This window comes from Monodon monoceros, unplaced genomic scaffold, assembly GCF_005190385.1.
Source record: "Monodon monoceros isolate NGI ecotype Baffin Bay Population unplaced genomic scaffold, NGI_Narwhal_1 Super_Scaffold_18, whole genome shotgun sequence".
NCBI classification, from domain to species: Eukaryota; Metazoa; Chordata; class Mammalia; order Artiodactyla; family Monodontidae; genus Monodon; species Monodon monoceros.
Window position 1 is genome coordinate 38,452,599 of NW_021703774.1, and position 11,925 is coordinate 38,464,523.

At 42.5% G+C, this 11,925-nt stretch overlaps 1 protein-coding gene across 1 annotated transcript; it reads right to left on the minus strand.

The window, feature by feature from the left end:
* Nucleotides 1-2,623: 2,623 nt before the first annotated feature.
* On the minus strand, nt 2,624-9,966 carry SLC30A1 (solute carrier family 30 member 1). Its single transcript, XM_029230933.1, has 2 exons — nt 9,207-9,966; nt 2,624-7,531 (listed from the first exon to the last, which is right to left on the minus strand). Exons 1-2 carry the CDS (start codon nt 9,817-9,819, stop codon nt 6,627-6,629), a joined length of 1,518 nt encoding a protein of 505 aa, XP_029086766.1. The 5' UTR covers nt 9,820-9,966; the 3' UTR covers nt 2,624-6,626.
* Between the last annotated feature and the right edge of the window lie 1,959 nt (nt 9,967-11,925).

An 11,925-nucleotide genomic window follows, 5' to 3' on the forward strand; every position in this document is an offset into this window, starting at 1 on the left:
CAATGCATAGTACATAAAATAAGGTTTTAGGAAATGTTGGCAGTACTTCTGGAAAGACCATATTGTCTGATAATTCTTTTCTGAACCATTAATTATAAGATACATCCCAATAAGAAAAAAAGTTGGCCAAAAGCAGTGGTAAGATACCACTGATTGTATCGATGCATTCTGATTTTAGAAATGTTAAAGTATGAAAAAAGAATGTGGAATCAATTGAAATGTAGTACAGTAGTGTTATATTTCGAGACCCCCAGTGGCTGCCTGAAATCACAGATAGTACTGAACCTTATATATATACTATGCTTTTTCCTACACACGTGCATACATACTTATGATAAAGTTTATAAATTAGGCACAGTAAGAAATTAACAATAAAACAGAACAATTATAACACTGTATTAAAAGTTATGTGAATGTGGTGTCTCTCCCTTTCTCAGAATATCTTTTTTTTTTTTTTAGAAAGAAAGGCATTCTTTATTTTAATTAATTAATTAATTAATTTTTGGCTGCGTTGAGTCTTCGTTGCTGCGCATGGGCTTTCTCTAGTTGCGGAGAGCGGGGGCTACTCTTCGTTGCGGTGCACGGGCTTCTCATTGTGGTGCCTTCTCTTGTTGCGGAGCACGGGCTCTAGGCGTGGGGTTTCACTAGTTGTGGCACACGGGCCCAGTAGTTGTGGCTCGCGGTCTCTAGGGCGCAGGCTCGGTAGTTGTGGTGCACGGGCTTAGTTGCTCCGCGGCATGTGGGATCTTCCCGCACCAGGGATCGAACCGTGTTCCCTGTATTGACAGGCAGATTCTTAACCACTGCGCCACCATGGAAGTCCCCAGAATATCTTACTGCACAAATTTAATGTCTTTCCATTTTAACTAAGCATTTCTCATGCACTGTGGCTGTAACTTTTGCAGTTCAAGGTGCAATAGCAAAACTGGCACGAATTTTTCTCTCTCCACCATTTCAGATAGATTTGTTCTTACCGTAGATCTTAACAACCTCAGCATATGATTTTTTTCTTTCCTCACTAGGAGCTTTCACCTTTTCGCTTAAAGGAAGCGCTTTACAGTTTTTCTTTGGCATATCCCGATTGCCAGCATCACTACTCTTGCGCTTTGGGGCCATTAAGTAAACTAAGGGACACTTGTATACAAGCACTGTGACACCTTGACAGTCGATCTGATATATCTGATGAGGTGGCTACTGAGTGACTAATGGTTAGGATACACTGGACAGAGGGATGATTCTCATCCCTGGGCAGGATGGAGCAGGACAGTGAGAGATTCCATCATGCTACTCAGAATGGCAGCAAGGCACCAATTTAAAACATGAGGTGTTTTTTTTGTTTGTTTTTTGGGTTTTTTTTTTTGCGGTACGCGGACCTCTCACTGTAGTGGCTTCTCCCATTGCGGAGCACAGGCTCCGGACGCGCAGGCTCAGCGGCCATGGCTCACGGGCCCAGCCGCTCCGCGGCATGTGGGATCTTCCCGGACCGGGGCACGAACCCGTGTCTCCTGCATCGGAAGGCGGACTCTCAACCACTGCGCCACCAGGGAAGCCCTGAATTTTATTTTTTATACAGCAGGTTCTTATTAGTTATCTTTTTTATACATATTAGTGTATATATGTCAATCCCAATCTCCTAATTCATCCCGCCACCACCCCCCAAAACTTCTGAATTGCTTGTTTCTGAATTTCCCATTTAATATTTTTGGACCACGGTTGGCTTTGGGTACCTGAAACCTCAGAAAGCGAAATCAAGGATAAGGAGAGACTGCTGTACTGTATATGTAGATGTGGGCATGTGTATTTGGGAACTAGTTCAGGCTCTTAGCATTGAATACCTAGTAAACGGATGTCTTCCGGTCTCTTTGTCTACTTCCCGTTACAAATCTATCCTGTACAATACCCTTTCCACTTTCTCATTTATCCACTCAAAAATTGAATGTTTCCTCTATTCTTATAAAACCAAATTCAAATCTGTTGACATGGCACTTTTAACCTTGTTTTTCACAATCTCCTACCTCTGGACTCTCAACCCTCTATACTCTGCACCCCCTTACCGCTCAACCCCTACCCCTCTCAGTTTTAACCTACCCAAATCCTGTCCAAAGATTTTTATCCCTTTTTTGGAATGTCTATTGTCTTTATCAATTTTATTAATTATCTACTGCCATTTATTGTCCATTGATTTCTCAACTGTTTATCTCCCAACTGAAGTACAATTTCTTTTAAGAAATTCTTTATATGAGACTGCATTTATGACAGTCCTGAACTCATACAACCAAACTCATGTATTAATGTGCTCTTGTGTCAATAGTTTCAGATGATTATATAATTGTAAAATATTCAATAATCCTTGTTAGTAACTATGCTTACAAATTAAAGAAAAAAAATAACAAGTACCAAAAGGAGCAGGTTAACCTGTAACTACATAATTTTAAGTTTAATGCTTATAACAAAAACATTTCATATCCATTGAATATTTGTTAATGAGCCTTTGTATTGTTACCCTTTCAATTTCGATGGCAATTTTTACCCACATTTGTTTTCTTCCACACCACTGTCCTGTAACCTGGTCACCCTGCACACTAGGAACACATGTTAAGCTGAAATTTCCCTTTCAGTGACTGAAGTCCTACTCTCTTCTACATAACCCAGCTTAGCACAGAAGGGGAGGCCATATGCACAGAACAATGAACTAGATATTAAAATTAGTTTATTTTTCTACTTAACTTTTAATAAATGAGAAGAAACACAGTAGTCTGTCTCATAAAGAACATTTATAATACATAACAATCCATAAAGCCTCATGGTGAGGTAGGAACAGCTTTGGAAACAACGCACAGTCAGAAAACATACAAAAGTTAGGTAAAATGTTGCAGCACTAAAGACATTTTATCTGCATCTGCATTTCATGAGATGATAATTGCATTTAACTGTGCCACATCTGGCCCAAAGGACACCCTATGGCAGACACAGAACAACACAACATGTAAGTTTTATAAAGAATCACAGAATACACTGATACACTTCATTGTGCTGTTTCAAGGCAGAACCATAACATGGCAATTTTTTGTGTCTTTTTATATATAACCACATATTAATTGTATGTTACATTCCCTTCAGCATCTTTTTGCCAAAGACACTAAACCATAAAGTTTTTGGTTTAAAAGTTTAAATTGAATGACATACAAAAAGCTCTTGTGCCAGTGAAAATGACTGCTAAGTATTCCAGAGCTTGTTAGTAAAACTAAATAGCATTGTCACATAATATTGGTAGAGCTACATCAAAATAGTGCTGTTACAATTCCCATTTCAGATGGTCCAACACTGTATGACAGTTTCAATTTAAAAAACGAGAAACCCTCCACCTTCCCAAGAGTTTTAACACTGTTTTATGACTTAAATGAAACTCTATTAAAATAAATATTTCTATATGGTAGGATTCTTCTCCTTATTTGCGTATGTATGAACATCTTAGGACAGCAGGTAAATGACATTTCATCAAATGATATCTGCTTAAAAACAGTAAAAAGCTTCAACTCAATACCAGTTAGCCTACTAAATACTTCACATTAGATTCCATAGGACTTTTCCCTCAAAACTTTCAAAAATTCAAAATTAACTGAGGATGTTACCAAGATACAAACATATTAACATAGTCTTCTACCTGTTGTGATTTTCCAAGGTGCTCTTGATGGAAATCTTTCCTGTTCAAATTACACACCTTAGTTATTCAAATATATTGTTTTCTAAAATGTTAAAATACATACAGCAAAGTGTTTGTGAGTTTTTGACTATTCTTTTAGGTTCTAGTCCATACTTTTATAGTGCAGATGCTCTTCAAAAAGAAACCTTATTAAAAAATCATATAAACTAAAATGTGACAATGGAGAATTAAATCTCTCTCATCACTAAGGCGGCATTTGGCTTGGAAAAAATGTCTGGGTTGATTTTAATTCAGGCACATGTAGCACCTCCTTCTTACTAAATTGAGACAACAGACACATTTCTAAACACATATTCTAAATACACTGATCTTGCTCAAATATAAAAGAGCCAGCAGGCGAGATGCACCTCCTAAAACTGATGCAGTGTTATAAAACAGCATTTAAATATTGGGTTTAAGTCTCCTAATAATTCATGGTATTTCCCTCATTTTCTTGCAGGAAGGAATAAGCTATTTTGGAAAAGACACTTAAATCCCACAATATTTAAATATAAAAGCATTTTTAAAAAAGATAATGCTAATATAGCTAAAAATGGGTTAGAAAGTGCATTGTAAAGAAATAAATAATTCTCTGCTAAAACTCAAAAGGTGAGTCAGTGCCCACTGATTTTGCTATTATGACAAAAGTCCTTTGAAAAAAGAGAATCCTATGGTACCACTTTGTTACATATGAGCTACTTAAAATTATCAAAAGTGAAATAACTGAAATCTAAAGGCTGTTACTTTCAAAGCACTTATAAAAAAAAAAAGCCCTTGTCCCATGCTTATACACCATTTAAAAAAATCCTCTTTCAGTCGATGTCTTATGCATTACACAACCTTTAAGAAATAGACCCAACAGAGCACTGTAAAGAAAACCTCATTGAATGTAATATATTTTACCAGTTATCCTTTTGTATCATTACTGACATGTTTCTATAACATAAACTGTTTTGAGATCTTCAAAAAATGGTTTTGTAAAGTGTTAAATCAGGAATGTACATGATACAATTTGAAGCTTTCTCTTGTTCACCCATGAGATTCCCCAATTTCATGTTTAAAAAAAATGTTTGCAAAATTCAAAGTAACTACCAGTTTAGGAATTGAAATACACAATATCAGAGAAAAGTATTAAATGATAAAGATGTATTGCAAATTGGCAGGTTATGGTTTTGGCCCATTATAGCAAATGTGAACTTACAAACTGTGTTCCTAAAATTACCTCATTCTCATTGGAAAAATCGGGTGTTCTTAAATAGGCCCATTGCCAGCAATAGGCTTACACTAGGAAAAAAACACACCATCTACCACAAAAGATCATCCCTTTAAAAAGTTAACTGTCAAATGCCACCATTTTCATCTTAAGACCCATTAGATAATGAATTATTTCAAATCCCAAAAGGTAGCCATCCCAAAAGTAGTCAGCTATAAAAGTTACTAAAGTAGTCAGGATACCTCGTTTCTAGAAAAATAGAGCTATACATGATAACTGATATTAATATCCATCCTTTTGAGGACAAAAATCTAGTTTCTTCACAAAGCATAACCCCCCCCCATCAAGAAAAATATAACTTAAATACCCTTAAATAATATTTGTGTATGGATTTGGAATCCATACCACAATGAAATAGCTAAGAACAATTTCCTGTGTAGATATTATGGCATCTTGCAAAATAAGCTACTATTGGAAGATCTGAGCAATGTCAAGACAGAATGACTTATAGAATCTCAATTATTAATTGTGCCTTAACTAACTTTGCTTTTTGAGAATTTAATATCCAAACTGCATTAACCTTCAGATTCCTTTTTTCTCCCAAGTCAATGGCTCTTGGCAGAGCACAGGCATTGCTGGTTGGGCTCAAAAAGCTCTGTTGAATCCGTTCATGATTGGTCACTGTGAAGTGACTAACTCTGAAGTTATTTTTAAAACCCACAATTTAAAAGATTAGATTAATAAGCTTTCATTTAACATGTAGTTATTAGATTAAATTTAATGTCCTTAAAAATATTTACTGTATATATTTTATGAGTAAACTTTCAACTCAATGTTCCCAATGCCAATCTTTCAAAGAAAGTAATGCTGGTGAACATGTCCATGTTTTAGACCATGTTTTTTTTTTTTTTTAAAAAAAAAGGTTAAAATTCTCAGAATAATTTAGAAATGTAGTCTGAATATTAACATACAAGAATCTAAATATTTAATTTGGTAAACTTTCTTCCCTGCTCTTACTCCCCATATGGCCTATTATATGTACACTACAGTTCAATTTGTTAATTATTTCACTATTTGTTAGAATAATACTCAGCAATATAAGATACAGAATAGTAACTGATCTTCAGTATCATAAATACCCCCATGTGAAGAAAAAAAGGAACTTTTCCTAATAATTTTCGTGAGTCATTCTTAAAATATGTTGCCATTATGCTATGCAATGATCTCAAAGGGCAAGTAAATATTACATAAAATGTCAAAAGAAACAAACCTGTTGATGATTTTTAAAGTTCCAGCATTTATAATTCTAATAAACAAAATATAACACTGGGGGAAAAGAAAAGCAGAGAAATTCCAGTAACAATTTTAATTTATTTATCCCCCTAATTAATTTTTTTACCATGGAAAAACTGGAAATCAAATGTCATTATGTTATATAAGGTTTATACTTACTTTAAACAAAAATGTAACATAGTGTTAAAACTGGCTTTCCAAAACTGTTACAGCATAGCTGTACTCTGCACTAATAATCACGAAGTTGTAATATAGAACTCTGTTAAGCAGTCCCATTATGTTCTTACAAAAATAGAATTAAACTGTGTGACCAGACAAGGACTTCAATTACACTACTTGGCAAACAGAGAATTTCAATGGAGTCTTTTTCCTCTTGCAGTTTAAAGCAAAAGTCAAATATCACATCTTTTCCAAGACTCACAAAGATGATTCAGGTTGTTTGTTTGGCATTTTTTTAATCTCTATCACAACAGCAGGGATGTTTTCAACTTTAGTCCTCCTGGGCTGCTTCTCTAGATTGTCACTAAGTTCTAAACAAGAAATGCTAACTGCTGGGGCCTTTTCTGCATCCTTTCCAGATTGGGCTTGTGGCCGTGTCCCACAACATTGCTTCAAAGCACACTGAGTTCTGCAGGCAAGTTCACATGGGACTACGCTTGACTTAGAGCCTACACTAGCAAATTCAGGCTGAATGGTAGTAGCATGAATTCCGTGATTATGGAAAACGTCTTTAATGATCTTAGCCACCTGCATGTATGATGTCGGGTCTTCACATTTTATGTGAGCAGTGGCAATGATTCTGCTTCCAGCAAGTTGCCAAACATGTAATTCATGAACTTCCTCAACTCCTTCAACATCTCGAAGTTCTTTTATCAAATTTTTGATATCAATTTGTTTAGGAACAGTTTGGAGAAGAATAAGAGCAGACTCCTTAAGTAATGGATAAGTTGTGTAAAGAAGTATACAAACCATTACAATACAAAGAGTTGGATCTAAATATAGCACCCAGCAAGGACCAGCCTCATAAACTGTTGCATGAGTACTATTAATTAATTCTACAAATGCTTTGCAGGGGTCAGGGGTACATGGGTTCACACACATCTCCCCTTCAGGACAACCTTCCCAAGAAAAGTAAAAGACTAAGGCATTTACTACTACAATCACTGAACCCAAAGCATCTCCAAAGACATGCAGAAAAACTCCACGCATGTTAAGCTGTCCAGCCTTATCATCTTCATCTTCCAATTCCACCTGGTCAGATTCTCTGATAAGATTCCCATTCACTTGTACTTCCATTGCATCATTTCTGGACTTCTCTGGATCTACAAAGAAATAAAAATTCTGTATCAAACACATCTGAAGTGTTTATATAAACATTCTTGCCTAATTCCATGTAAGTGATAGAAGTGAAAATTTTTCATAAAACATAATAAGAAATGTGCTCAGAGTGATTTAATATAAACTGACATTCTGGGAACAAGCCAGGACATAATGGCCAGGGCTAAATTAAGTCATTAAGATGATATTGCTTCCCCATACTCCTAACCACCCTCCTACCTTCCCACCTCCAAATAAAGTTCACCTTTTCTGTGGGGGTGGGGTCCTGTGAACATTCTCCTATACTTTTTGGCATACACCAAAAAGAAAACAAAATTGAACACTATCACCCAAAATTAAATGCAACCATGGATAAGTCTAATACAAATGGCTGACCTGACGCAGAGGTCTAGTCACTTTTCGTAGTCATTAAGGTGTTAACTTTTAAACTTTTATCATTTATATAAATGATACAGTCTCTTGACAGAAGAGGTTTAGAAACTGACAAATCAACAATATAAACCTATCAGCAATCACAGAAACTTCAGGAAAAAGTTGGAACTAAATGATCACTATCTACCCTACTAGCTCCTAAACCAAACGTACGGATCCTTTAAAGGAATTATACACATCAGAGCAGCTTAATATTCTTTGGAATAACACCTGGCAGAGTGGGAGTGAGAGGAAATTCAATTGTTTATTAAACATTTTCAATGTACAACTTGAATTTCATTAACATGATATTCTGCATTCAGGAAAGAGGAAAACTGTCTATATGGTATCATACAACTAGGTAAATAGATGTAAATGGAAAAAAGTGGAAGGAAATACAACAAATTGTTAACATCACTGAGCTTGGGTAGTAGGGCATTAGGTTGATTCCTTTTCCCGTCTCCTTTCTTTCAACATTCACTTCCCAATTTCCTTCAAGCAAGCTTAATGTTTAGAATGAAAACTATCCATTAAAAAAAATAAGATGAATAAATTACCATCGCTTTTATCTTAGTACGATTATGAAAAATCCTAAGTGAAATGTTAAACATGCCCATACAGGTTCTAAGTCTAGGATTTTCAGGATTAGGTTTAGATTTTAGAAAATTAACTGAAACATACATTGCTGCTCATGATAGAAACCTTTAACGAGGGTTTTGAGCTCAGGAAAGTCAATCACTAGATAGCCCCGAATACAGTATTAAGAAACTTGTTTGAAGGGCATAAGAACTACTTGGGCAGAGCAAGGTTCCTAACAGCCAACAACTAAGGACCAAGTGGGGATTCTCTCCGTTTCCCAATAGGCCCAAGAAATTAGCATTTTTTGATCCTGCTAACGCCAAAATCAGACAGCCTCTTGAAACGACAGCCTGTAAAGACTGTTAAGTGCGGCTGCGGACCGCAGCGGGCTGACGGTCACCTCCTGACCTTTTGCCCGCTCTCACCACCACGGTGCCCACCTACACTCCCAGACGCGCTCCCCCGGCTCCTGACACCGGGCTGAAAGGGGGGCCGCGTCCTCCGGGCGAGGCGTGGTGTGAGTGCCGGAGCGGGAAGGAGTGGCCAGGTAGGTGGCGCGGCGCGGTCGGCTCGGACACCAGGGGGCGTGCTGGCCATCCTGCCCGGGGCCATCCCGGGGTCTGGGCTCCCCAATGCCAACCACCTGCGGCGGCGACTTTCTCTGCTCACCTGTCCGGTCCAGTTTCAGCCCGTTGGAGTTGCTGCTATTGGCCACCAGGATGTTGGTCTCCTCCTGGTCGGGACCCTGCTCACCTGGGGCCCTGTTGTCGCTACCCCCGGTGCGGGTGCTCTTGCCGCGGCCCCCCTTGGGGAGGCCGTGGCTGTGCCCCCCGTGCGAGTGCCCGTGGCCGGAGTCGTTGCCGAAGCCGCTATGATGGTGGAAGAGGCAGAGCCCCAGCACGTTGACCACCAGCCCCGCCACGCCGACCCCGAGGACCACCAGCGGCTGCTGCATCTCGTGCGGCTCGAGGAAGCGCTCGATGGCCTCCAGCAGGATGGCGAAGCAGAGGCCGGTCAGGAAGATGGCGTTCACCAGAGCCCCCATCACTTCGGCCCGGATCCAGCCGAAGGTGTTCTTCTGGGTGGCGTGGGTCCGCTGGGCGAAGCGCTCGGCCACCAGCGCCACCACCAGCGCCAACACATCCGACAGCATGTGGAAGGAGTCGGAGAGCATCGCCAGCGACGAAGTCACCCGGCTCACCACCACCTCCAGGACCATGAACATGAAGGTCAGCATCAGCATGCACAGCAGCCGGCCCCGGTTCCGACCCCAGCACCCCATGGCTGCGGCTCAGGAGCCCGCCGAGCGCGGCCCGGACACTCGTGAGGCGGCGGCGGCGAGGCGCCGAGGGCCGGCGACCCGGCGACGGATGGAGGGCGGCGCGGGGCTCTCACCGCCCGAGCCGGGCCGCTCGGGAGTCTGCCGTGGGGCCTCGGCGGCCGGACAGGGGCGAGCCCGGGGTCAAGCCGCCGAGCCCCCGCGCCTGCGGGCGTCCCCGGCGGGCCGGCGGCGCGCTGCTCCTCAGGCGTCCGTCCTCGGAGCCGGCGCGGAGGCCCGGCTCAGCCCCAGTAGCCCCCACACCTAGAGCGGGCGGCGGCGGCGCGGAGCTGGGGCTCCCGGAGCCCGCGGACCGAGAGCCGGAGCAGGAGCAGGCGAGCGGCGGGGGCGGGCGACCAGCAGCTCCGCGCTGCAAAGGCTCCAAGCATCTGCGGGCTCTCCGCGCAGGTCTTCCCCTCGCTGGTCTCCCTCCGGGGTCGCTCGGACCAAGGAGCCAACGCCTGAAGAGCTAAAGAGGCGGCGGCCACAGCAGCTGCACTCGGCCCGGTATCGGGCGCCTTCTTCGCCCCCCCCCGCCTTTGCAGACGGTTTACAAAAAAACTTTGCTTTGCACTCGGAACCCCCGTTTTCACACGGACCCGAACGTGACAAGGCCTCGCCGTCCCGCCCACCAGGCCCGGCACGCTTCCCCATTGGCCAGGATCCCCTCACGACAGCTGTCGCGCCCCGCCCATCAGCGCTCACTATTGGATGGAGGCTCGGCGGGGCAGGAGGGGGCGGTGTCACGGCGCCAACAGATGGGGGGCGGGGCCTTTCCCTTCAGGAGCCGGGCGTGGGCTGGGGGCCGCGGCCGGGTGCAGCGATGGACGTCGTGGGGGAGGGAAGGGGGCACGGGCCGCGTGCAGCAGGAGGGGGAGGGACAGGGCGGGGCAGGAGGGGTCCCCCAGGCGTGGCGGGGCTTTTGCTCTGGGGCTGCGGCTTCTCGCAGTCCCTCGCCGGGCAGCAAACAGACTTTGATCCAACGAGCCGGGTCCACGTGGGGCGGGCCGCGCGGCCACTCTGTGACAGACGGCAGCCTGGGAGGGTCCGGGAGGGGGAGACCTTGTGTTCGGGGCCCTCGGGTGGGCGCTCCTGTCCGGAGAACCGAGATTAAGCAGACAGACTCGTAAACAAGTGCAGCACGTAACTTGTGACTCTGCTCAGCACCTAGCTGAAGAGTTAGTTCAGGGCGGTCCTGCGAGGGGATGAACGGAATCTTTGTAAATGTTTCAATAAAGCAAATCACCCCTATCACCACCATCCCCAGGAGAGCTTGTGTGAAGTACGATATTTCTGTCACTGATTATTTAAGGACCATTTAGGGTACAGAAACCTGGGTTCTGGTCCTTGCTTTGCCGCTAGCCAGCTGTGTGACTTTGGGCCAGTCAACCGATCTCTCTAGACCTGTTTCTTCATCTATAGGATTGGACAAGAGGAACTCTTAAGATTCCTCCTGACTTTAAAATTCTAAGGCTCTATGACTTAACATTTTATTTATAGGCTAGAAACAGCAGAACCCTGTGTCGGTTGCCATGGGGAAGGGGAGGAGCAGTAAGAATACAGAAGAATGAGCTTCTGTCCAGGTGAAGGTAAAATATAAACATATAAAAATTTAAATTACTATGAAATACTCCTAATTGTGCCAACACTAGTTTAGATTGGATACATATGTGCTGTGCTATGAGTGGAGATTAGCTAATTTGAAAGTGAAGCCTTCCTGCTTCATAAGTGGAGAGATGGCTGGACTCAGAGTGGCCTGAACTGGACTCCCAAAGGCCTCACCACAGCCCCTGAACAGCAGGAAGGACCTGGAATTGCTCTGGACTGCTGGAAGACAAAGGTAGTGCTAGCCAGTGCCTCGGGGTCTGTTAAATAAGGCTTGTTTGGGGGCATGTTTTTTCATTTAAAAAAATATTTTTATTATTTCTATAAAAGATTTCTCACTTGTGTATGGTGTGTTTCTTATCTCCCCACCCAGACTAGAGAGCCAGATCCTCATCTATTTCTGTTCTTCTGGAATAGAAAGAATGGAGGAAAATTTCTGAGACATTTATTATGGAAGAATTGCTA

Excerpts from the sequence above, each read along its gene's own strand:
- SLC30A1 (XM_029230933.1), bottom strand. The coding sequence starts at position 9,819 with ATGGGGTGCTGGGGTCGGAACCGGGGCCGGCTGCTGTGCATGCTGATG. Across the intron at positions 7,532-9,206 it reads GCTGAAACTGGACCGGACAG|ATCCAGAGAAGTCCAGAAAT; the intron begins GTGAGCAGAGAA and ends ATTTCTTTGTAG.